Raw genomic sequence first — 26,396 nt, forward strand, 5'->3', positions numbered from 1 at the left:
ATACTGGAGACTATTAATGTTCTCTTCCCTTGTAACTGTTTTGAGAAGCATCTTTTAGCTCCATCTACAAAGTCTTGGCTTACACCCTAAATTTGGGTGAGACATATGAGTATTTAGGTTAAAAGGGTCATCTCCTGTAACATGGCTTGCAAATACTTAGTCAGCAATCCTTTTCTCTAATATTCTACTTCCTTTTCAAGGTGACCCATGGGAAATATGACAACCCTTCTGGGAATCAGGAGCAGGAATAGGCTAACAGGAAAAAATATGGTTTGTAAAAGCAACAAAATTGCAGGAATATTTTGTAAAATTTATACTGATAAAAGTGGACAAGGGGTCAGTACGGTGGCTCATGCCTCTCATCCCAGCTCTTTGGGAGGCCAAGGAAGGAAGATCAGTTGAGCCCAGGAGTTGCAGGTTGCAGTAAGGTATGATTGCCGCATTGTACTCCAGCCTGGCTGACAGAGAGAGACCCTGTCTCTAATTTAAAAAAAAAAAAAAAAGATTCCTTTGAAAGGAAAATCATTTTAAATATGCAAATGACTTACAAGAAAGGTATTTGGTTCTAAGCCTGATCCACAATTTTTGTTGTTGTTGTTGTTTTGGAGACAGAGTCTCATTTTTTCCACTCTGGCTAGAGTGCAGTGATGTCATCATAGCTCACTGCAACTCCAAACTCTTGGGCTGGAGCGATCCTCCTGCCTCAGCCTCTTGAGCAGCTGGGACTACAGGCCTGCACCACCATGTCCCACTAATTTTTCTATTTTTTGTAGAGACGAGGGGTCTTACTCTCACTCAGGCTGGTCTCAAACTCCTGACCTCAAGCCATCCTCCCATCTTGGCCTCCCAATGTGGTAGGATTAAAGGGGTGAGCCACCAAGCCCAGCCCTGATCCACAATTTAATATCAACTCACACATCATAGAAAGTTGAGTACATGGTCCTTCTTTAAGCCATCTACTTTTCCTAGTAACAGTACACTATAGGAGGTTGTTGGTGGCAGTGTGGAGACTGAAACACCCAATCGGAGGCAGAACACACTGGTCAGGTTCCAGCTCTACTACCTAATCTTGGTCAAGTCATTTAATCCGTGTATGTGTGTGTGTGTGTGTGTGTGTGTGTGTGTACGTTAATGTGAAAATGAGTAAAATAATGCGTGTCTACCTATTTTACATTGTCCCCGTGAGAATAAAACAAAAATATAAAAACATATAGAAAACTTTACATTCCTGTATAAATATAAAGAACCTCTCATAGTGTTAAATGCAGAGTGATGGAGGGAGGAGAGAACTTTAGGGAAGGGAAGAAATGAATGGAAGAATGGCTGAGCAGCAGGGACAGTCTCAGCTGACCCATGCTGTTAACTATTTTAAAACATTCTCCTGCATAATTTAGCTCCCTTGATAATGGGAACTAACGGATAAGGTTAAGATTGCCGCAGCTCATGTTGCCAGGGTAGAATAAAAATTCTGAGTTTATATAATCAATGTTGAAGAAACATAAACATCTGCTAACCAAGAACCAAACGTTTCAGGTACTTTTTTGAAGACAAGTGATGCAAGTGAGAAAAATAAAAGAAAGAAAAAAGAGCCCAGTCCAGGCGGCTCTACTTCTCATCCTAGAGATTATACGATGGAGGGCGGAGAGAGCGGGGAGGTGGCAAGGGAGGTGAGGCTCGCAATGCTGGAGCCAAGCGTGGTCCAGCATGGTCTGAGGGCTCTGCTGCCTCGAGTCGGAGTAAAAACCACAACTCCCAGAAATCCCGGCCCCGGCGAGGGGCGGGGTCAACGGCGTGTGGGCGGGGCCTTAGGAGCGAGCGGGACGCTTGTCCCGCGAGGAGTTCCGCGGGAAGTGGCGGGAGCGGCAGCTATGGAGTCGCCGGAGGAGAAAGAAGTGCAGGTGACCCGACGGGAGCGGGAATTTCCCTCTTGGAAACTGCATCTTTGACACACCTATGTCGTGGCGGATCCTCTGCGTGCGCCACGTCTACTTTTCCTCTCCCCTACTCCACACGTCCATTTTTAGTGCCGCCTTCACGGTCTGCAAGTCCCTTCTGCTTAGACCTTCCTGAAAGGGCCTTTCCCTTCTTCCTTCCCTCGCTTGGACCCGGGCTTAGACAGGCGTTGAGCAGCCCCAAGAACGAAACCTCTCGGAGCGGACTGGAGTGGGACTTCTGAACCCAGACCCACCTTCCAGGCAACCCTCACCGGTCACTGCTGATTCCTACTATTTGCAAACCAGAGCTGCTTCCGCGTCCCGCATCCCGCATCCCAACTGTGGGAGGTTCCCGGACCGCGGGGCTTCTGGTGTGTTAGGGACAACTCTTTTCAGGCCATGCACGTATATTAGTGCGTTGGTACCCGCATATTGCGCTTTAAGGTTTTTCAAGTGAGACAAATTACTAGTCTATACTTCTTTTGTAGCTTTGGGAAAGAATGGATTGTCCTGGTGATTTTGACTCTTGTACTGTTCCATGTGGTTGCTCACTTTGTAAGTTTATTTCTGATTTAATATCTCCCTAAAGACAAGTGAGAATGTGAGGTAGGATGCCAGAATAATCATAGAAAGCATTAGAAAAGCGTAGAAAGTTTGCTTTTGATCACTTCGTTATATTCCTGTCATGCTATTACGTTAAACAAGGCTTATAGTATTTGTCTTTCTTTTAATGGTTAGGTTGCCGCGTGGTTAAAAAAAGTATATGGAGATCATCCCATTCCACAGTATGAGGTGAACCCACGGACCACAGAGATTTTATATCACCTTTCAGAACGCAACAGGGTCCGGGACAGGGACGTCCACCTGGTAATAGAGGACTTGAAACAGAAAGCAAGTGAATATGAATCAGAAGGTGAGATTAAGTACAGAGTTTTGAATGAGAATAAATAAAGGTAACCAAATTTTATAACACTAAAGTATTCAAGATTATTTTAGTGTAGACTACTTGTTTTGTTTCTTTATTTTACCGGGATTTGTCTCCCACTCTGTTATAGTAGTAACCTTCTAAATTATAAATTTCATTATGGTAAATGCTTTGTTGGTACTCTGATAGCAAAACAGCAAGTCCCAAACGATAAGGGTTAAAACTTGTTAGCCTGACATACAGGATGCCCTATGGTTTTTTACTTTACATGTCTGTTCAGTCTGTTTCCAGTCCCCATGATTTAGTCATACTGAGCTGTCAGGACACCTGAAGTGGCACCCATGAAGTGTGAGATTCAGACAAATCATTCTATGTATCAGGGGCTTGCATTAGAATTTTCTGCTGGGCATATGTAGTTTGAAAAAGTGCATTTAAGACGACTACTGTTCTTATAATACAAACCAGAAAAGTAAAGATTGACAAAAATCTACATTTGCCCTATATTTAACCAGGTGTATGGCATATATTGTGATACATACGATGTTTTGAATATAGTGCAATTTATATTTAATTCTTTTGCATATGTGCTTCTTTCTAATTTCCTTTTTAAAATTAACATACAGTAAAACTGACTTTTTGGTTTTGTGTACTGTTTCAATATGCAGAGTCTAGAACCATCCCCTACAATCGGGAACCACAATCAGGATGCATTGCAGTTCCATCACTCCAAAAATATCCCCTGTGCTATTCCTTTGTAGCCACATTCTCTCATATATGAGCTTTTAAAATTGTTTTATTTTTAAATAATTTTATTTTTGTAGTTATTAAAATGCATTATAAGCCAGGCACGATGGCTCACATTTATAATCCCAGCACTTTGGGAGGCCCAGATGGGAGGATTTCTTGAGGCCAGAAGTTCAAGACCAGCCTGGGCAACACAGAAATACCCTATCTCTATTCGTTCTTAAAAGAATACTTTCTGAGGTCAATTAGATATTTGTTTTGACTCCAGAATCGCTCCACTGTTTTTGAGAGTGCCAGTAGGCTTGAACCTCTCCAGGCTCTGTTGCAAGTGAAATCAGTTTCTTTGGGAAGAAATGAGAAGCCATGTGTTTATGACTTGTGGGTAGGGAAAATGTCAAGTTTCTCTCTGAGTGATACCCAGTGAGAGGGAATGCAGCAGACTTAGGTCCTCTTGGCTTGCCTCTCCTGGTGTGGAGCCACTACCTCACTCGCCAGTGCAAGAACAGTTAGGGCCCCAGTATTCTCAGCATGCCTCACTCAAGGTAGAGCTCCCATTCCAAGAGCAGTGCTGGGTGGACACACCTCTCAACCACATTCTCCTGGGACTGAAACTAAGCAACAGATAGCTGGTGACAGGATGAGAAAAACTAAAGTCTTGCCCCTCCCAGGAAGAAAGCCCTCCAGGTAGGAGCTGGGGGCAGAGGGAGCCCTGTGTTCTTCACTGAGGCAATCTGGAGTGGAGTCTCCACCTCAGTGAGCTGGAAGGGAGGGGGGAGGAAATAGTCTTGCTTCAAATATCACAAATTCTAAATTTCCTTACTGAGTTTTTATAGATTTCCTTGAATGGTTGTTTCTTCATTTTTGCCCTTAGGACCATTTCCAGAGACTTTAAATGGTTGTTTGGTTTTTGTTCTTTTTTGTAGTTTTTACCAGTTTCACTGAAAAGTTCAGCAGAATTCCCACAGTTATGCTAGAAATTGATCTCCTGGTCAATTGATTTTTGACAGGGGTGACAAGACAATTCAATGGAGAAAAAAAATAGCCTTTTTAACAAATGGTTCTAGGACAACTGGATATCCACATGCACAAGAATGCAGTTGAACCCTAAATCACACCATGTATAAGAATTATCTCAAAATGAGCAAGAAGCCTAAAAAATGTAAGAGCTAAACATAAAACTCATAGGATAACATTGGCATCTATCTTTGTGACCTTGGATTTGGCATTGGTTTCTTAGATATGATACCGAAAGCACAAGGAACAAAAGAAAAAACAGGTAAATTACATATAATCAAAATTTAAAACTTTTGTTCTCAAAGGAGATCATCAATAAAATGAAAAGACAGCAACGCCCAGAATGGGAGCAAATATTTGTAAATTATATATCTGATATAGGACTCGCATCTATAATATGTAAAGTACTTTTATGGCTCAATAATAAAAAGACAACACAATTAAAAAATGGGTAATGGATATGAATAGACATTTATCCCAAGAAGATATACAAATGGCCAAAAAAGTGCAGCATCGTTAGCCATCAGAGAAATGCAAATCAAAACCACAGTGCCACTTCATACTCACTAGGGTGACTGTAATAAAAAAGACAAGTAATAACAACTGTTGGAAAAGATTTGGAGAAATTGGAGCCCTCATTACGTCTGATAGGAATGTAAAATTATACAGTCACTTTGGAAAACACTCTGGTAGTTCCTAAAGTGGTTAAAGATAGAACTACCATGTGACCAACAATTCCACTTCTAGGTATATAACTGAGAGATGAAAACATGTATCCATATTAAAACCTAACATAAATGTTCATAGCAGCATTATTCTCAATAGCCAAAATGTAGAAACACACAAATGTCTATCAGTGGGTGAGTGGATAAATAAAATGTGGTATATTCATACAATGGATTTTTTCTTTTTTGAGACAGGGTCTCACTCTGTCGCCTGGGGCTAGAGTACAGAGGTGTCATATAGCTCACTGCAACCTCAAAACTCCTGGGCTCAAGTGATCCTCCTGCCTCAGTCTCCCGGGTGGCTGGGACTGCAGGTGCACACCAACACACCCGGCTAATTCTTCTATTTTTCATAGAGATGGCGTCTTGATCAGGCTAGTCTCAAACTCCTAACCTTAAGTGATCCTCCTGCCTCGACCTCCCAAAGTGCTGGGATTACAGGTGTGAGCCATTGCACCTGGCCATATAATGGAATATTACCCAGCCATAAAAAGGAATAAAGCACTGGTACATGCTATGGCATGGATGAACCTTGAACATTATGCCAAGTGAGAGAAGCCAGTTACAAAGGGCTACATATCATACAATACCATTTATATGAAATGTCATGAATAGGCAAAGGAAAGTAGTTGCTAGTGCTTCAAGGGGTGAGAGATTGGAAAGTGATGACTAAGGGATATAGGTTTCTTTTTGGGGTGATGAAAATGTTCTAAAATGGATTGTGCTGATGGATATATTAATACAACTCTGAATATACTGAAGCCATTGAGTTTTATACCTTAGGGGAATGGATAATATGGTATGTGAGGTATATTTCAACAAAGCTGTTAAAAAAATTAAAAAACAAAACACAAAGAAAACATCTTAGTCACCATGGAACTCTTTTATCTTTTTAGCCAAGCATCTTCAAGACCTTCTTCTGGAGAGTGTGAATTTTTCCCCTGCCAATCTCTCTAGCACTGGTTCCAGATATCTGAATACTTTGGTTGACAGTGCAGTGGCCCTTGATACAAAGGATACCTCACTAGCTAGGTAATTCTTGTGACAGTTTTAATTTCTGCAATCATATAAGGTCTTGACCTAAGGACTTTTTGGTTCTCAGGGTAATTCTCTATAGGAAATTAACAATAAATGCAAAAGCCACTGAATTTAGTTACTTCTTATCTCTGTGAGTATAATTATTATAATTCAGATAAATTTGGTATAGGTTAGTTTTTAGTGTTTTCTTTTTCCAGGATTAGGTTTGTAAAGAGCAGTTCTCATGTATATTTGGAAAGGGATTAGGTATCACATTGTTCCCTGCACACAATAAGAAAAGCAGTAGGCTACGTGATCTGATTGAGCATAGTAAATTTTGGTCGTGTCCCTCTCTATTTGTAGAGTAGGTTAGGGACTTTCGTTCTTTGTAGCAGGCATTTCACCATTATAATGACATGATTCTTCCACCAACCCTAAGAGGAAACTGAGGGTCAGCAGCAATGGGTTAAATAACTTCTCCAAGCTAATAAATGCCAGAGCTGGGATTCAAACCCAGACTGACTGCAGAGTTCATATGACTGTCACTATTGGCCATATCTTAGCTAGGACTAACACTGCAACTTGTCATAATCAGAGGACTGCACAGCTCTTCTGCTCAGTTTAAGGGCAATTTTTATATATGTTGAAAGAGTAATGTTTTAGGTGTAAGAACAGGTAGGCTGTACGGCAGCAGAAATATAAAATGAAGTCAGTTCAGCAGATACGAGTTGTATGCTAGGCAGATAAGCACTGAGGAAGCAGAGATGAATAGGATAGTAACAGCCTGCAAGGACAGTCTCTGCTCATGGTCAAATAGGGAGATAGAGATGTAAAAGTATAACCTAGTCTGACAGCTGCAACAGTACAAGAATGTACAAGCTGTAGCTGGGTAGCACAGAGAAAGGGGCAGTGAATTCCAGGATGGGGGCGAGTCCAGGACCTCCTATTTCAAACTGATTTTAGGATATATTAAATCACTTTTGAATGGCAGATTTCCTTTCTTTAAGAATAATTGGCTGATGTTAAAATTGTTTTGTATTCCTTGACAAATGGAACTTTGCCAGCTGATGAAAGGCATCCCAGGCAATGGGAACAGTATGTAAAAAAATGCACAGAAGTATGAATAGCATAGTTATATGAGAATCCGCATAGAGATAAAATCATTCTTAGGAATGAGGAAAAATTATAATTGTTGTCCTTAATGTCCATTTATGTGACCAGAGTCTTCTTTTAGTTTTATCCCTGCAGTGAATGATTTGACCTCTGATCTTTTTCGTACCAAATCTAAAAATGAAGAAATCAAGCTTGAACTGGGAAAACTTGAAAAAAATCTAACTGCAACTTTAGTATTAGAAAAATGTCTACGAGAGTAAGTAATTGAGTTGAAAATGGTGACAGTTTCTATTACAAAGGAGAAACAGGACAGTGTCAAATTTAGTTCTGGCAGTAGGTATAATTTAAAAAACACATTAGGAAATGGGATCTGTAATATGTTTTAAGTACATGTTGAGTGGAGTGGGCATTGGTTGGGTACAGACTTTTCACCTTTTACTTCATATGATATCTTTTTTTGTTGCTTTTTTACAAATATGAGTTTTACAATTTTCAAAAGGTATGTGTTTTTTTTTTACTTATAAACTACCATACACCTTAAAGTCACATGATATTTTGTTATGCTTTCTAACTCTAGCGCTGGTATCTCTCTTTTCATGCTATGGGACTTCTTTAGATCCTTGTTGCACCAGAGATGAGAGCCTGTGAATCAGGCATATGTATATGCACAAGTAATTTTGTGGTGTGTAAGATTATTCAACAAATATTGACTACATATATGCAAGGTACTATGTCATGTCACGTTGAGTAAGAGGCCTTTGGGACCTCCTATTTCAAATTTAGTTTAGGATATATTAAATCTCTTTTTTTCAATGGCAGGTTTCCTTTCTCTAAGAATAATTGGCTTATGTTAAAATTGTTTTGTATTCCTTGAGAAAAATCCCAGATGGAGAGGAAGATGATGTAGAAGAATGCATGATAGTTTGGATATAAAATTTATGATAAAGAATCCAGCAAGTGGGTTATCTACTCTTGACTAAGCCAGTGTTGAATCCAAAAAGTAGTAGGTAATAATTTTACCAAGGAGAAGAAGAAGAAAACATGTTTTTAATTTTACTTTTCAAAGGGATCTCAAGAAGGCAGAGTTGCATCTGTCTACATTAAGGGCCAAAGTTGACCATCGTCTTCAGAACATGGACTTTCTGAAAGCAAAATCAGAGGAGTTCAGATTACAAATCAAAGCTGCAGAGGTTTGTATGAAAGATTGAATATAGTTAGCTCTCTTCAGATGACTTTTTGACCATCATCATCACAACTAGTCAGTATTATTATTCCCTTTTTACAGATGACAGGGCTACAGAGAAGATAGTTAACTTGCCCATGGTTACATAACTACTTACCTGCAGATCCGGATTCACACTCAGGCATTCAGGCTCTGAAACTCAGGCCTTAAGCACTGTACTCATCTTCTCACAAATGTGTGAGTGTGGAAAGGATTCACATGTAACATACAAGTGCTTAGGTGCATGTACAGTTTTTCATCTATGATTTGTAGCTCCTCTGCCGTGTTACGTGTTGAAAATATTTCATGGTCACCTCCAAAATAATTTTTTAACTGAATCCCCTTTTTTGTAATTCTAGGAGCAGCTTTCAGCCAGAGGCATGGATGCTTCTCTGTCTCATCAGTCCCTAGTAGCACTGTCAGAGGTGAGTTTATTTTCACTTTTTGAAAAATACTAGTCCACAGTCGCTTTTTTATTTGTTTCTTTTTATAGGGATTTTATTTAGTATTAATCTCCTTTCTTTACCTTTGTACTTTATGTTCACCAGTATTTATATTTTTATTATTCGATTAGCTATATGTATCCTCACATTTGTTTGGTTTTCTTTATTTATTATTACAGGCTAGAAACTCTTTGCTGGAGACAGTTATATATTTTGATTTATTTATTAAACAAATTTATTGAGGGACAATGTGCTAACCATCTAGGTGCTCCTCTTTCTTCTCTTTCAGTGTACAGTAAAAATGGAGGTCCCCAAACTCCTGTAGTTAACTAATGCAATTCTGAGTTTTTAGATTGTATATGGGTTCTTTATCTATTTTGGTGGGAAGAGAGAAAAAGAAGGGATTTTGTTTTATTTTATTATTCATAAGTTTTTTGTACTTTGATTCTTTGAATCTTAAGTTGACAATCCATAAATATGGATTTGAAACTCTAGGTGTTCCTTTACATTTTGATTCCTCTTAATCACATTCTTTTGTATTTCTAGACAGCATACTTCAATCCTATGCTTAATAAATGAGAGTGTAACTTTCCTATTTTAAACATCTTATAAGAATTGTTTCCATTGGAAGTGGATCTGTCTATCCATTTATCTTTGAAGCTCTTTGATACATTATTTAAAATATTCTAATGTTAATGCTTTATGGTGCTTTATTTCAGAAATGAGCAGTATTTAATTGCATTGTGAATATCTCTATTACTCTGTGATTCTGTGTATTTCCTTAGAAATTGGCAGAGTTAAAACGACAGACTATACCTCTGAAGAAAAAACTGGAGTCCTATTTAGATTTAATGCCGGTAATTATTCTTATGAATTAAAAAAAAAAAACCTCATTCCTTCAACATTCCCCAAGGGCACTACATGATCATGAAAATAGTGTGTGTTTTAAGATTTAAAATCAGTGCTCAGCTATGCAATGGCTCATGAATATAATCCCAGAACTTTGGGAGGCTGAGGGCGGAGGATTAGCTTGAAGCCAGGAGTTCAGTACCAGCCTGGGAAATATAGCAAGACCCTGCCTCTGCAAAAAATAGAAAAATTAGCCAGATGTGGTGGTGCATGCCTGTAGTCCTAGCTACTCGGAAGGCTAAGCCAGGAGGATCACTTGAGCCTGGGAGATGGAGATTGCAATGAGCTATGATCACTCCACTGTACTCCAGTCTGGGCAATGGAGTGAGACCCTGTCTCACCAAAAAAAAAAAAAAAATCAGTACTGAATTTCAGTATTATATGTACATTGGATATTCCCTCAGTATGGCCTTTTGAAAAGGATTGTGATATGTGATATTTTTTCTCCTTGAGTCTGAATTGAGGCAATATAACCTTTCCTTGTTTTATTTTTCTTTCAAAGAATCCATCTCTTGCTCAAGTGAAAATTGAAGAAGCAAAGCGAGAATTAGTAAGTAATTCCTGGTTTTTTCTTCACATTTTTTTTAAACGAAATAAAATAAATGCTGATATAGCTAAAGCCCCCTTCATTCTTTTTCCTTTCTCCTTAGAGGTACCTAAATTGCAGTCCCAGAGTTGCTGTGTATCATTCCCATGTATCTTTTAATACTTTTTTGGCACTGTGTGTCTGTGTATGTATGTATTTTTTTTTCCATTAAAAAGTACATAGCAGCAGTGTTACACTCTTTTAGAATTTCTCTAGCAGCTTTTCTGGTCCTCACCAGAAGACCTCTCCAACCCCAAAAAACATAGTGGTGTTTTATGTCTTTTAAAATTTTGCATACATTGGCATAGTGGAAAGGGGCACTGAGAGATATAGAATATTCTAGGCAAAAAGAATTAGTAAAGTCATAAGACTGAAAATGGAGGACATATCCAAGCTGTGGCAAGTGATGAGGTCCCAGCTGCTTAGGAACAAGCCATGTAAGACAGGATTGAAAAAGGTCACTTGGTTTATGATGTTAGGGGCCTCCGATATAAAGAGGGTTGAACTTAGAGGCTATAGGGACCACTGAAAGTTGCTGTATGTTTCCTTGTTTTTTAAGCTCAAGAGAAATGTGATCAAAGCTATGCTTTTTGGGGGTAGGAGTGGGTTTTAAAAAAAAAAAGCTATGCTTTTTGATCAGGCTAGTGCTTTAGGAAGATTATTCTATAACCAGTGTATAGGGTGGATGGGGAGAGGGAAAAAGAAAATTGCAGAAACCGGTTGACCTCTTTAGGCCAGATAAGAAGTAATAAGGACAGTGGTGATGAAAATGGAAAAGATATGAAAGCCATTGTGGAAGTACTTGCTTTAGGAGTAAAGGTCAGAAAAATCTATTCATGTATCATTACAGATCTAAAGACTTTTTCCCTTTCCTTCTGATATTTATTAGAATTAATTAGGAGTCTGAAAACTTTCTGGGGAGGGTTTGGGGGAAATAGAGGGGAAGTGGAAAAGCAAGAGAATGTCTAAAAGCATATTTGATATTCATAATAGTATTTTTAAAAATTTATATTTTAATGTCTTTTGGTTTTGCTTCCCTTATTTTAAATAACATTAGAAGTTAAAGCATCTGTTTTATGGTATTTCTTTCTTCCTCTAGGATTCCATTGAAGCTGAACTTACAAAGAAAGTAGATATGATGGAACTGTGACCAGAGCCAAGATAAACAACCTCTTCCCTAACAAAGTAAATTTAACAGGACTTTTTAGAATTTTTTCCCTTTATCATTTCTTAATAATGTAGTTCCTGTGTTCTTAGATGAGATGATAATGTCATTATTGATAGAATAATGGTTTCTTGTTGTATATTGCATTTTTGTGCGCAAATAGGAAATTTTCACATTAAAAAACCTTTTCTCTTGTTGGTTTTCTATGTGGCTGGTGGTTAAGAATCCTTCGGGAGCTCTGTTAGGTGAACAGTATGACAGTTGTCATGTATGTGCTCATTAGTTCAGCTAAAGTGAAAAGGAAAGGTTCTGCCACTCCAGTTATGTTTCTCCCACTCTCTTCCTTCTCCAGGGGTTTGCTGTCATTCTTTCTGATCAGCTCACCTGCCTACCTCTAAATGTTAATGTATGCAGGAATTTAGTTTATGAAAAAAACGACCTTTTAAATCAGCCATAGAAAGATGGATAATTCAACACTTGGCACTAGATCCATGCTTTACACCTTATGTTGGGATAATTCAAAGGATCAAAGATTTAAATATAAAAAATTTAAAAATAAAGGTGCTAGAACAAATCATAGGGGAGTTTTAATGTTTTCATTTTTAAATAATCATACAGTTGGAAATATACAACCAGGCCAGGAGCCATAAATGAAATGATTTAAATATTTTGAAATATTAAAAATACCTGCATGGCAAAGTCTTTCATAAGTAAAATCAATGGACAGGGAGGAGGAAGGAGATTTTTCCACTATGTACCTTTTTGTACTTTTTAAAATTTTATACCATGTAATTAAAAATCAATTCATTTTTTAAATATTATCTAAATGCCATTAAAAATTCCCCTCCTTCCCTCCCTTGCTCCCAACTAGGAAAGACATTGTGTTTCCTTTTGGAAACTCTCCATGTCCTTTAGCCATTATGTATTAGCTTCTGGTCTGTTTCTTAACTTATTCAAGCTCCTTGTGTATTAGCTAAATTAACCTTTTGTGATTTGAGTTGCAAATGTTTTTCCAAGTTTGTCATTTGGAAAGCATTTAACCATGCTTTCTGTAAGGCAATTGCTAGATTGATTGTGGAATGACCACAGTAATTCCTCCCATCTCTGTGCACTCACCCATTTGCAACACAACTTTGCTACTTCTCCCATCAAGAGGCAGAGTCTGTATCTTCACCTCTTATAAGAGGGCTTGGCCCTATGACTTGTTTTGACCCAAGGAGACAGCGTCAAATGGGACAAAAACTAAGGAATAAAAACTGCTTGTGGGCTGGGAGCAGTGGCTCATGCCTGTAAATCCTAGCACTCTGGGAGGCCAAGGTGGGAGGATCACTTGAAATCAGGAGTTTGAGGCCAGCCTGAGGAAAAGCAAAACCCAGTGTCTACCAAAAATAGAAAAAATTAGCCAGATATGGTGGCGAGAACCTGTAGTCCCAGCTACTCAGTAGGCTGAGGCAGGAGGATGGCTTGAGCCCAGGAGTTTGAGGTTGCAGTGAGCTATGATCATGCCACTGCACTCTACCAGGGGCAACAGAGCAAGACACTGTCTCAAAAATAAATAAATAAATAAATAACACTGCTTGTGCATTGAAGCTTGCCCTCTCTTACTGCTCTTTGGAATTTCGAGACCACCTTGTAAAGAAGCCTGGACAAGTCTACTGGAGGATGACAAGCTACATGGAGCAGAGACAAGAAAGTCCAACTGAGTCCTGCCCCCAGCCCTCAAGGCCAAACTGGCTAGCAACTGCTAGATGTATGAATGAGGCCTTAGACTGTTTAGCCACAATTGAGTCACCAGCAGACTGCAGAGATCAACCAAGCTAGCCCAAGCCAAAAGCTCAACTGATCTGAAACATTAATTGCATTTGCAAAATCCCTTATACAGCAACACCTGACTAGTGCATCACTGAATAACTGGGAGAAGGTGTGTGTATGCTACAAATCGTCTGCTGCCCCTCCTTTTATTCTCCGGCTCTCACAAGAGAATCTCCCATGTAACCCGCCCTAACTGAAGACATACTAGGAAGGGAAATCAATAGAGCTTGCCCTCTACCCAAGCTGACATATCACAAAGCCATCCCACACAGATTCAAGGAGTTAGCAACTTCCAAGCAGGATATATACAAAGAAATCACACATAAACACAGACAAGGAAAAACTTTTGAAAGCATAGGAAAAAAAATATTTTCAAGAGTGCATAGTTTTAACTGACAGTGAATTCTCAGTAGTGACAATGGGAGCAAAAGTTCAGAGGAATAATACCTTCAATGGGCTAAAAGAAAAAAGTACTATCAATCACCCTAGAAATCTTTATCAAAGAAAAGTATCATTCAAGAATGCAAGTGAAACAAAGACCTCAGACAAATGTGGAGACAGTTCATTGACAGCAGACCTACCTTAATAGAAATACTAAACAATTTTCAGAAGGAAAATGATTCCAGATGGAAGGCTTAGAGCACAGTGAAGAATCCAATGCAAAACCGTGGCAAAAATGTAATAAACATTAACCAAGAAAACAGTAACAAAATGATTAGTGGATAAAAAAAAGTTCACAAAAATTCTGGAAGTAGATGAAAAGTATATTTATATTTTGATAAGTTTATGTTGTAGTTTTTTTTTCCTTATACCTTAAACCATATACAAAAACTAATTCAAAATGGATTAAAGACCTAAATATAACAGCTAAAACTATGAAACTCTTACAAAGTCTTCATGACCCCTATTTCTAGGTCTATGAAAATTTCTTTCCCAAATTCAGTTGTCTGAGCTAGTCAGACAGAGCGGTATAAACCCACAGACCATTGCATATTGAGGTGTAAGCCATGAAAGGTCACTATAATTTGTCCCAAAGTTCTGCCCTGTGGGAGGGGCAGTACTGCCAATAGATTTGCCTTTGCCTATACTAAATTAAGAACCCATGACCTAGGCAGAGAGGCTGGAGTTACCAGCAGAATAGAATTAACAGTGACAGCTTCTGCTCCTTGGGAAGCACACAAAGCTGGCTCTTGGGTAAGAAGTGCAGCATGAATGAAAAGATGTTCCTTGTGAAAATGTGTCTGAAGCTATTTTAAGGATGGACTGAGGATTGTGTGTGAATGTCCTTGGAATCCATTTGGTTGCCAGGAGAACTTTTTCTTGTGGATTGTCACAGGAGCACGTGACAGATGGCTCACCCCAGGCTGGCTGCGACCCTGTGCCTGGATTGCTGATGTTGTGGGTTAGATGAGACACCACCCAAAGAGGCCAGTCTGTCAGCTTTATTTAGGACCATGCTGCATGGACGTCCTTCAGATCTCAGCACAGCTTCCTCTCACGTTGTGCAGGTATATATTTTTAGGCTTATCTTGCAGTGCCCTGCGCTCACATTTACAGTTTTTAAATTCCACAGCAGCAGTTGTGGGCTGACAGCCTGCCTCCACAGCTTGGGGAGGGAGAATTGCTCTCTCTCTCTTTAGGATCCAGATTTTCTGCAGCGTGTTCAGACACTGAGCAGGAAACCTACCTAGCAACGTGACCTTACAAACATCATGTAAACTCTGGGGTGTCAAAGGGATATCATAGCTGCCCTGCCTTCCTCATACCTCTCTCACTCACTTATTTATTAGCAAATATTAAACACTATGTGTTAGGTAGTAGAGTTACAAAGATAAGTAAGAATTTCCCCTTAATCTCAGAGCAGCAGTTTATAAATTCACAAAATATCAGATTGAAAGCGACTGTCTAGTCCAAGTGTTAGTCTTATAGCCAAGGAAACTAAGGCCCAAAGAAGCAAAATGACTGCCCAGAGGTCACACTCAGGATTGAAACCCAGATTGCTCATTTCCCAATCCAAAGAGCTTTCCTTCCCATCACTTGCTTTTGGCTAAACTGTAATAAGTCTCAATCTCCCTAGTTAGCTTGTAGCTACTACAGAAATCTAGACTGGGTATGCCCAAGCTCCTCAAATGTGAAGAAAAAAAAAACAAAACTTCTAGTGTGATACAGGGACTGTTGCCTGTAATCCCAGCATTTTAGAAAGCCAAGTGTGGGAGGATCACCGCTTGAGATCAGGAGTTGGAGACCAGCCTGGGCAACATAGCAAGACCCCATCTCTAAAAAAAAAAAATAAGAAAAATTAGCTGGGCATGGTGGCACACACCTGTAGTCCTAGCTACTTGGGAGGCTGAGATGGGAGGATGACTTGAGCCCAGGAGTTTGAGGCTGCAATGAGCTATGATGGTGCCACAGCACTCCAGCCTAGACGACAGAGCCAGAGCCTGTTTCAAAAGAAAAAAAAAAAACCCAACTCCAAAGTACTTTTAACTACAAAAATACTTGCTTATTATAAACAATTCTAACAATCAAAAGTATATAAAATTTAAAAGTTTAAACTCTTTCCTATCCCTATCCCAAATTCTACTCCCCAAGAATAACTAACTACTATCATTGGAGTATACCTCTAGACTTTTGTCAATGCAAATCCAAAATGTACATACATTTTTATATTCTTTTTAACATGCTGTAGTATTTTAACCTCAAACTCCTGAGCTCAAGCTGAGGCAAGAGAATAGCTTGAGCCTAGGAGTTTGCGGTTGCTGTGAGCTAGGCTGACGCCACAACACTCTAGCCCGGGGAACAGAGTGAGACTGTCTCAAAAAAAAAAAAGATGAATACATATATATATGCTTAAGTAAACTTTAGCTTAATAAATTTCCACAAAGGAACCCAGCCATGTAAACATTACCCAGATTAGGGTATATACAGAGTATCATAAAGAGACCACCTTTCTTTCTTTATTTATTTTTTTTTTTGAGACAGAGTCTCACTTCGTTGCTCTGTGCTGTGGTGTCAGCCTAGCTCACAGCAACCTCAAACTCCTGGGCTCAGGCAATCCTCCTGCCTCAGCCTCCCGAGTAGCTGGAACTATAGGCCACACCACGACGCCCAGCTAATTTTTCTATTTTTAGTAGAGACAGGGTCTCACTCTTGCTCAGGCTGGTCTCAAACTCCTGAGCTCAAGCAATGGTCCTGCCTCAGCCGCCCAGAGTACAGGCGAGAGCCACTGGGCAGGAGACCACCTTTCTTATGCCCCTTCTCACTCATTACTCTCCCTAAAGCAATGAAAATCCTAACTGCTATCACATAGATCAATTTAGCCAGTTTTAGAACTGTACTCAAATGAAATCACACAGCAAGTACTCTTGTGTCTAGCTGCTTTCACACACATTATATATTTGACATTTGTCTATAATGTTACATGTAGCAGAAGTTTTTTTACTTTTATTGCCCTAGAGCAGTGATTTTTGGAAGTGGGAGTGGGAGGTAATTTAATCTCCCCAGGAAACATTTGACAATGGAGACATTTTTGGTTGTCACAACTAGAGCTCTACTGGCTTCTGGTGGGTGGAGACTAGGGAGCTGCTGAATATCCTACAGTGCACAGGACAGCCCCTCACAACAAAGAATTATCTAGCCCAAAATGGCAATGGTGCCTGACTTTAGAATACTTCATTGTTTTATTTATCCATTCTATTTTTTTTTTTTTACTAGTCAAGTGCAGTAGTGAGGAGGAGGGAAGTAGTAGAACAAGGAGTTCAAGCTGTAACTGACTGTGAACAATCAAGTGAGCTAACTCACTACCTTTGGACCAGCCCATTCTATTGTTGATGGACATTTCTGATCCTTTCATTTAAGGTTCTTATGAATAAAGTTGCTATGTACATTCTTGTACACATCATTTGGTATGCATATGTATGTGTTTATGTAAAGTGTATATCTAGGATTAAAATTGCTGGTATATTCAACTTTAGAAAGTTCTACCAAAAAGTTTTCCAATATGATTATATCGAGTTACACTCTCACCAGTTGTGTGTGTGAGAGCTCTAGTCGCTCCACATCCTCATAAATCCTTGGTATTGTCATTAAAAAATATTTTTAAGCCATTTTGTGAGTGTTAGTAATATTCCATTATAGTTTTAATTTGAAGTTTCTGGATAATTAATGAGGTTAAGAACATTTTCACATACTTGTTAGCTATTTGGGTACCCTATTTTGTGAATTGCCTGTTTAGTATTTTGTCTGTTTTTCTGTTAGACTGTCTTTTTCTTATTGATTTGTAGGAGTTCTTTGTATATTCTGAATATGAAGTCTTTATCAGCTACAAATATTGCAAATATCTTCTCTCATTTTGTGGCTTGCCTTTTTACCCTTTTAATAGCATCTTTTGATGAACAGATTTAATGTTAATATCTGATTTATCAGTCTTTTTTTAGAGTTAGTATTATTCTTTCACCTGCAATTTTAAAGCTATTTTCGCTGAGTTTATAATTATAGGATGACAGTGATTTTCTTTTAATACTTTAAACACATAATTCAAGTGTTTTCATTCTTCCATCGTGTATTAGTTTTCTGTTGCCCAGTGATGATATTACCATCCTAAAACAAAATACATTTATTATCTCATGAGTTCTGTAGGTCAGCGTCTGGACATGGCTTAGCTGGGTCCACTACAAGGCTGCAATTAAAGTGTTGGCCAGGACTTGGTTCTCATCTGGAGCTTGGGTAGAAATGAATATACCTCCAAGCTCATTCCGTTTGTTGGCAGAATTCAATTCCTTGAGGTGGTAGGACTGAGGGCTTCAGTTTCTTGCTAGCTATCAGCTGAGGCAGTCCTCAGCTCCTAGGCACCACCCACAGGTCCTCACCAAGTGAGGGGTCCCAGCATGACCACCTGTTTCTCAAAGTCAGCAAGGGAGGTGAGACCCCAGTAAGACAGGTGCTGCAATCCTATTTAATAGAATCATGCAGTCTTGTAACCCATGTAGTCACATACATGTAACTATGTATATCTCATCACCTTTGCCTTATTCTATTGGTTAGAAGCAGGTCGCAGGTCCTGCCTACACTCAAAGGGAGGGAATCACACAAGGGCATGAGCAGGGTCCTGGGGCCACCCTAGGATTCTTTCCCCCAAACACCATTTCTGCAGAGAAGTCACCTGTCCATCCTAGCATCATTCATTTGAAAGTAATGTGTATTTTTTCTTTGTCTTTTTGCTTTTAAGATTGTCTATCTTCGGTTTTCAGCAAGCCTATGATGCGCTAGATTTTTTTGATTTCTCTTAATTGGGGTTCACAGAACTCCTTGTATTAGTAGCTTGATTTATTTCCACTGTTCGGAAAAATTCAGCCATTATCTCCCCTAAGTGTTGCTTCTGCTCTGTTCTCCTTCTCCTCCTCCTTTCTGCTACTTCCAAGGATCTAGATGTTAAACTTTCTCACTGTCTCCTATATATCCCTTACCCTCTTCTCTGTATTTTCCATCCTCTTTTTCTCTCCATTTTTTCCCATCTTTTTTCCCTCCTTCAGTCTGGATATTTTACTGACCTCTGCATATTCCAGATCACTAATCTTGTTCTGATTAGTCTACTTTTAGACACATCAATTGCATACTTAGGTTCAATTATTATCTTTATGAGTTTATCATTTCAATTTTATTCTTTTTTAAAAAATAATTTCTAGTTATTTAGTGAAATTCTCCATCTTCTCTTTTCATGAATGCATCAATCACATTTGTTTTACAGCCCACGTCTGACACGCCAGTATCTTTAGCTCCTGAGAGTCTGTGGTTATTTTCTTTTTTTCTTAGTCCTGTCTCTTGGCACGTCTGGTAAATTCTTGACTGAACACCAGACATTGAGGATGAGAAATAGGAGAGCCTCTAGATCTGCGATTCTATTAATAGAAGCTGTGATTCTATTAATAGAAGTGTGGTGTCAACATTCCCTGAGAACTTGTCAAAAATGAAAATCCTGGCTGGGCACAGTGGCTCACACCTGTAGTCTCAGCTACTTGGGAGGCTGAGGCAGGAGGATCGCTTGAGCCCAGGAGTTTGAGCAAGACTTTATCTCAAAAAAAAAAAAAAAAGAAAGAAAAAAAAAAAAAAAAGCTTGGTCCTACCCTAAGCCCACTGAATCAGAAACACCAGGACAGGACCCTGATGTCTGTGTTTTAACAAGCCCTGCAGGTAATTGTGGTAGATGCTGAAGCTTGAAGCCCACTGCAATGTTACAATATTATCTTCCACCACACAGGAATGTCTAACTTCTGGCAGGCAGTTAGACTGGGAACAAGGGTGGAGCTGAGGCTGAGCTGGGTTTCAGTACTTGTGAGAACTGTTTTATTTCCAGTTCACACTTATATTTAGGGTCTAGCCCTTCAGGGCTTCCTTCACGCCACCCCTTCACCGTGGTGGCCCCTGAGCTCCAAGGGTTGTGTCCCCAGCCCTAGGAGACCGCTGTGTCCTGCACACAGTTCCTCCACTTCTTCCCCTGTGCCGCTTACACCTGGGAGAATGCCTTAAGGAGAAAAAGCAATCAGACATGGGGGTCCACTTCCCTGAGCTTCCTTTAATTCTAGAATCTTGGCATCTCGAGTTCTGACTGTTCTGATTGTCCAGAACTCCAGGTTTTTTCTTCCCAGCCCTTTAAGACATTTAAAAACAGATTCCCTGCCTCTTGGCAACCAGTGTTTACTCAGCATTTCAGCATGTCTATCCCACACTATTTATGATTCAGCACTAGAGGCTCCGCTCCTTGTTTCCCTTCTCTCTGGAAACAGCTCCTCAGACGCTGGCCGCCTGGGCAGCTCTCACACCTTCAGACAGATTCTTCTCTTTTCATTCTTCCAGCTTTTCTAGTTGTTCTCAGGAAAAGTCCACCCACATAGGCCTACATTTATACTTCACATAGCTTTCTCCATACCACCCTAGCTGGTCTGAAGTTAACCACCACAGTTCACATTCTTTTTATAGGAAGCTAATATTATATCACAATCCTGATATGAATGGGGCATATATTTGTAACTAACTTATAGACCTCAGCAATATTGTGGATATATAAGGTACAAACACTTGAAATTCATCTTTCATCTCCTCTATTATTATTCACATGGGATGCAAGAAACAACATACCCATTCAATTCAACACTGGCTAGGAAAACCTAGTGGGAAAACTTCTAAGCCCCTGGCTCATCTATTATTAATATAGTAAAATCATTGCTAGAGCAAGACATTCCTGCGGGAAGGTATCCAGGCTTGCTCTCTGAGCAACAGTTTCTATTTGGAATAAAATGGATTTCTTGGGAAAATTTACGAAAGGGGTGGCGGGTCCCTCTAAGAAGCCCACAATGATCCCTGCCTTCTGGAGTCACCTTCTTTGTCTGATCTCCTCACCTCGAGGGGGGCTGAGTTTATTGACATGCTTCTAACAAGTAGAAACCATGGGACATAGGAATACCAACAAGTTTTATTTTCTTTGCTTGAAATTCAGCATTAACTGGGTATCCTGTATTTTTATTTGCTAACCTGGCAACCCTAAAAGAAACAATGTGCACCCTCCACGGATGTTTCTAAGTTAGAATTCCAGTTGTGAGCAATCAATGTTGCAGAAATCTTGACAATGGGAGTCACAGCTTTTTTATTTTTATTTTACTTTTATTTTTAAGCAGAGATGGGGTCTCACTATGTTGCCCAGGCTGGGCTCAAACTCCTAACCTCAATTGATCCTCCTGTCTTGGCTCCTGAGTTGCTGGGATAACAGGCATGAACCACTGTGCCCGGCTGGAGTCACAAATTTGCCACTAAATCGGTCATTAAAAGAAGTAAAGAATGAAAAGAAATTAGGTTTTGAAGTCAGCCCTTTACTGAATTCTCTTGTTGTTCTAATACTTTTTCAGTTGATTCGCTGGGCATTTCTAGATATATTATATAATTAGTTCACATGCAAATAATGATAACTTTTACTTCTTCCTTACCAAGTTTTGTTATTCTGCTTTTTTTCCTCAGGAGATACTATCATGATTGAGAACCACAGAATTCTTGGCACATAATGACTCTGTTTAAACCTCTGCACTAACACACTACCAAACTGACATGACTTCTAGCAGCATAAGGCGGTGTCCCTAGGAGGATCCTGGCCTCCCACTGAAATGTCTGCCTAAAAATGCTCAGCGCTGACAGGAGAATCAACTGCTTGTTCCAGCCAAAACCTGATGACAGCCCCCGCCCCATTCTTAGAGCGTTTGCTAAGAAGGGCTTACAATTATGAATACTTCATTTGTCCCTTTGAGGAATGCATGTAGCTCCTACAATTCAGAAGTGTCTTTCTCAAGGACCTGAGAGCCATTCCTGTGACATGTAATCACCAGGTAGGACAGGGCTCTGTCTCGAGTCTCTGTGGGAGGGTAGAACCACACTTCCTAATTGCCAGCCTGCAGACACAGCTGGCCTAACGGCCTTGACACTGAGCAGCCCTTTGTGGCTTCTCACTTTCCCAACTTTATGGAGCCCTGCTTGTCCCCGTCCCTCATTCAAGCACCCAGTCTCCTCTGCACAAATCCAAATGAAGCTCCACTTTTTCCCAACTGCCAGTAGTTACTGAATAAAATGTTTTCACCACTCTAACTATAGTGCAGCTGCGTTTACCTTTGACAGGTAAGACCAGCGTGGTGATGGCGGCAATAGCAAATGTTCTAGTCATTATTGCTGTGTAACAGACTATTCCCAAACTGGCATCAAACCATCATGGATTCTGCCATGAGAAATTTGGAGAGGGTACAGTGGACATGGCTTATCTTTGCTCCTTACTGTCTGGGGTCTCAAGTTAGGAATATTTAAAGACTGGGGGTGCTCCAGTAGCTGAGGGGTAGAGTCTTCTAAAGAGGTCTTCACTCACATGTCTGGCAGTTTTTGCTGGTTGTTCGCTGGGATCTCACCTGGGCTGTCAGCCTCTGGCTGAACCACTTATACAGGACCCCACTGAGTGGCTTCTCCATGATGGCTAGTTTGGGTTTCTTCCCAACATCATGGTTGGCTTTTTTTTTTAATTGCAAAATATATATATATTTTTTATTTCAGAATATTATGGGGGTAAAATGCTTTGGTTACATATACTGCCTTTGCACTGCCCAAGTCGGAGCTATAAGCATGTCCAATCCCTAAACATTGCACACCGTACCCGTTAGGTGTGAATTTATCCACCTCCTCCTCCCCGCTCCCACCCGCCCTAGGCCCTATGAATGTTACTTGCATATGGTGGTTGGCTTTTAAGAGTAAAGGTCTCAACAGAGCAAGGCAGAAGCCTGTAACATTTTTATGACCTAACCAGGGAGTCACAAAGCATCCACCACATGATATCAATCAAGGCAGTCACAAAAGTTCACCCAGAGTCAAGGGAAGGGGACAAGTACGTTCCACCCAGTGGGTGGATTATCAGGATTACATCATAAGAAAAGCATGTGACCACCTTTGGAAAACACAATCTGCCAAAAGGAACAACTTTGCTGTGCTCCTGAGTTGAGTAGAAATCCTTCTACTAAGGGGCTTTGCCTTTAAGCTTGGGTTCATATTTATTTATTTATCAGGTTAAGGAATCCATCTAATCCAATTTTATTGGGTATTTATTCATTTATTTATTTGAGATGTGGTCTCACTATATTGCCCAGGTTGGCCTCAACCTCCTTGTTCAAGCAATCCTCCCACCTCAGCCTCCTGGGATTACAAGCACATGCCACCACACCTGGCTTGAGTTTTCAAAAAATAAATAATGGGCTGGGCATGGTGGCTCACGCCTGTTAGCCTAGCACTCTGGAAGGGCGAGGTGGGAGGATCTCCTGAGGTCAGAGCTTGAGGTTGCTGCGGGCTACGATGACGCCACTCTAGCCCAGACAACACAGCCAGACTCTCTCTCAAAAAGATATATATATATTAAATAAGTAAACAAAAAGGATGGGGAATTTTTTCATATGCTTTTTTAGCATCTATGAAGAGGCAGCAAAATGAGGTAAAAATGGATGAGATTGTGGTGGCAGCCTTTGAGGGAGCAGTTCATTCATTCATTCAATAAATATTTTTGAGCACTTATTGTACTGGCAATCTAAACAGAGCCCTACCCTTGTGAAGGTTATAACCGAAATGATCCAGATCCAATGAACTACCTGAAGTCTGGTTTCTATGCCAGCAAACACAGAGAGAAGTGCTACCACCCATTCTCCCACCCCTGATCCCAGACAAACTCATAACCTAACCCAGCAACTCTGATTCCTGTGACACTGACTGAATCATTTGTCAGGATCGTGTGTGAAGAGCATGGGGCATTGATATATGCACTTTCAGCCACCAGAGGGCAGTCATATCTTTAAGATACTTTCAAATGGAAAGCAAAAAGGACATACCCAGGCAGTGACGAGGCAATTCCTGGGGTCCTGGGGCCAGAGTCAGATCACAGGGTAAGACTCACTCCCAAAGGGACACAAGCCCAGCACCCCAGCCACTCTCCTCCTTCAGGCCTGGGGATTGCACCAATTCATCATGAGGCTCTGGTCCCTTGAGTGGAGGATGATGTCGTGACATCTGACACAAGCCATGATGAAATAGATCAGAGGGTCTCCTAACGAAAGGAAACACTTCAGAGGAAGTTAACTGGCCGGGAACCCCTAGGGGGAGGGGCCCAGGGACCCACAGACCTGCCACCTTTCAAGTACTCACTGAAGAGAGTCGTCAATGAGCGCTTACTGAGCAATATCTATTCAACAACCAGCTCTGTACTTGGGCTGGAGAGAAATGGACTTGCACAAAGAAAAGACTAGCTTGCACAACTTTATGAGAACACAATAGGGCCTGGCACGGGGGCTCACGCCTGTAATCCTAGCACTCTGGGAGGCCGAGGCGTGAGGATCACTTGAGGTCAGGAGTTCAAGACCAGCCTGAGCAAGAGTGAGACTCCGTCTCTACTAAAAATAGAAAGAAACTATCTGGCCAACTAAAATATATATAGCAAAAATTAGCCGGGCATGGTGGCGCATGCCTGTAGTCCCAGCTACTGGGGAGGCTGAGGCAGGAGGATTGCTTTAGCCCAGGAGTTTGAGGTTGCAGTGAGCTAGGCTGACGCCATTGGCAGTCTAGCCCAGGTGACAGAGCAAGACTCTGTCTCAAAAAAATTAATTAATTAAATTAAAAAGAAAAAAAAAATGAGAAAGCAATAAGGACAGCCCTCAGCCAAGCAGTGTGGAGACAGGACACGCCCCTGCCTCCCATGGAGGGGACGCACTCTGGGAGGCACCAAGACTCCGGCTTATCTGGACGCGGCCTACAGCCCTTCCCCTTGCGGTTCTGCCGGCTCAGGAGTGCTTCCAGAAGCCCCAGCCCTTCTTCCTCTCCCTAGCCTGGCGTGGAGAATCTATTTCCAGTCTTTGATTTTTTATTTGTTTGTTTTGTGTTTTGTTTTTACTTGCTTGAAGTATTTTTATCAAAGCTCCACATCCTCTCCCCAGCCTGCGGCTTGAGCAGCTCTGGGCAAAAGCATAAGTGAGAGAGAGTTCAGGCTCCGCCCAGCCTCCTCGCACCCCACGTGCATGAGTGCAGAGCCCATGCGAACGAGAAGAGGGGAAGGGGAGGAGATATAAGGAGGAAAATGGTTAATATTTCAAAAATCCTATCCTTCCACAGGGCTGTGAGAATGTGTGTCTTTTTTTTTTTTTTAATTGTATTGTTTTTTTCTTCCCGTCTTGGGAAACTGAGAATGCATGTCCTTAGCCTAAGCCTGGCAGACGGTCAGAACTCAAGGAGTGTCGGCTATTATAGCTTCACAATCCCTTACTGGAATTTCCAAAGCCCCCAAAGCTCTAAAAACCCAAAAGGTTTTCCATAATTCATTTGGCAGAACTTGATCTGACCTGAATTCATTTGGCAGCAGCACCTCACCTGAACCACCGTTTTGGTCTACGACAGAAATCTAAAGCATGTGATTCCTGCGTGCTGTTCCAGACCCCACTGGGGCTATTATGAGTTTATAGTGTAAGCACCTGATTACCTTTCTAAAATCTGGAACATTCTGAAACATAACTGGCCCTGGGGACTGGTTTCTATATGAAACTTTATCTCTGCTATTCTCTCACTGTGTGACGTTAGATGTGGTGGACAGACATTACAGTGGCCCTGAGATTCCCATCTCCTGCTGTTCATGCCCTGTAGAGCCCCTTCCCTTTGGAGGGGGAACCTGTGACTTGTGGGTGGGACCTGTGACTTGCTTCTAACCAACAGAATATGGCAAAGGTGAAGAGAATTAGAAGATGTAATTGAGGTCTCAAATCAGTTGATTTTGGCCGGGAGAAGTGGCTCACACCTGTAATCCTAGCACTCTGGGAGGCCGAGGTGGGAGGACCATTTGAGCTCAGGAGTTCGAGACCAGCCTGAGCAAGAGCAAGACCCCGTCTCTACTAAAAATAGAAAAAAATTATCTGGACAACTAAAAACATATAGAAAATATTAGCCGGGCATGGTGGCACATGCCTGGAGTCCCAGCTACTAGGGGGACTGAGGCAGGAGGATCACTTGAGCCCAGGAGTTTGAGGTTGCAGTGAGCTAGGCTGACGCCATGGCACTCTAGCCTGGGAGACAGAGCAAGACTCTGTCTCAAAAAAAAAAATAAATAAAATAAAACCAAAAAAAAAAAAAAAGAAGTTGCTGTGCAAAGACCTATGGATGGAGAGGACCGATTGGCAAGGAACCATGAACAGCCTTTCGTTGTGACAGCATCTGGCTGACCACCAGTATGAAAATGGGGTCT

At 40.7% G+C, this 26,396-nt stretch overlaps 1 protein-coding gene and 1 non-coding gene across 3 annotated transcripts; both read left to right on the forward strand.

Annotated features, from left to right (window-relative positions):
* Positions 1-1,794: 1,794 nt before the first annotated feature.
* Positions 1,795-11,991, forward strand: HAUS1 (HAUS augmin like complex subunit 1). Of its 2 annotated transcripts, XM_045527925.1 has the most exons (10): positions 1,803-1,898; positions 2,673-2,847; positions 6,239-6,374; positions 7,594-7,728; positions 8,539-8,662; positions 9,054-9,119; positions 9,923-9,994; positions 10,549-10,596; positions 10,697-10,777; positions 11,732-11,991. In XM_045527925.1, exons 1-10 carry the CDS (start codon positions 1,869-1,871, stop codon positions 11,780-11,782), a joined length of 918 nt encoding a protein of 305 aa, XP_045383881.1. In that variant the 5' UTR covers positions 1,803-1,868; the 3' UTR covers positions 11,783-11,991. The 2 variants fall into 2 exon arrangements, with proteins under 2 accessions (XP_045383882.1, XP_045383881.1); XM_045527926.1 differs by lacking the exon at positions 10,697-10,777 and having other exon boundaries at positions 1,795-1,898.
* On the forward strand, positions 10,819-10,879 carry LOC123621973. The gene has a single exon (XR_006729351.1). It is a non-coding gene; the product is annotated as a U7 small nuclear RNA (small nuclear RNA).
* Positions 11,992-26,396: the final 14,405 nt, after the last annotated feature.

The sequence above is a fragment of the Lemur catta genome, chromosome 16 (assembly GCF_020740605.2).
Source record: "Lemur catta isolate mLemCat1 chromosome 16, mLemCat1.pri, whole genome shotgun sequence".
NCBI classification, from domain to species: Eukaryota; Metazoa; Chordata; class Mammalia; order Primates; family Lemuridae; genus Lemur; species Lemur catta.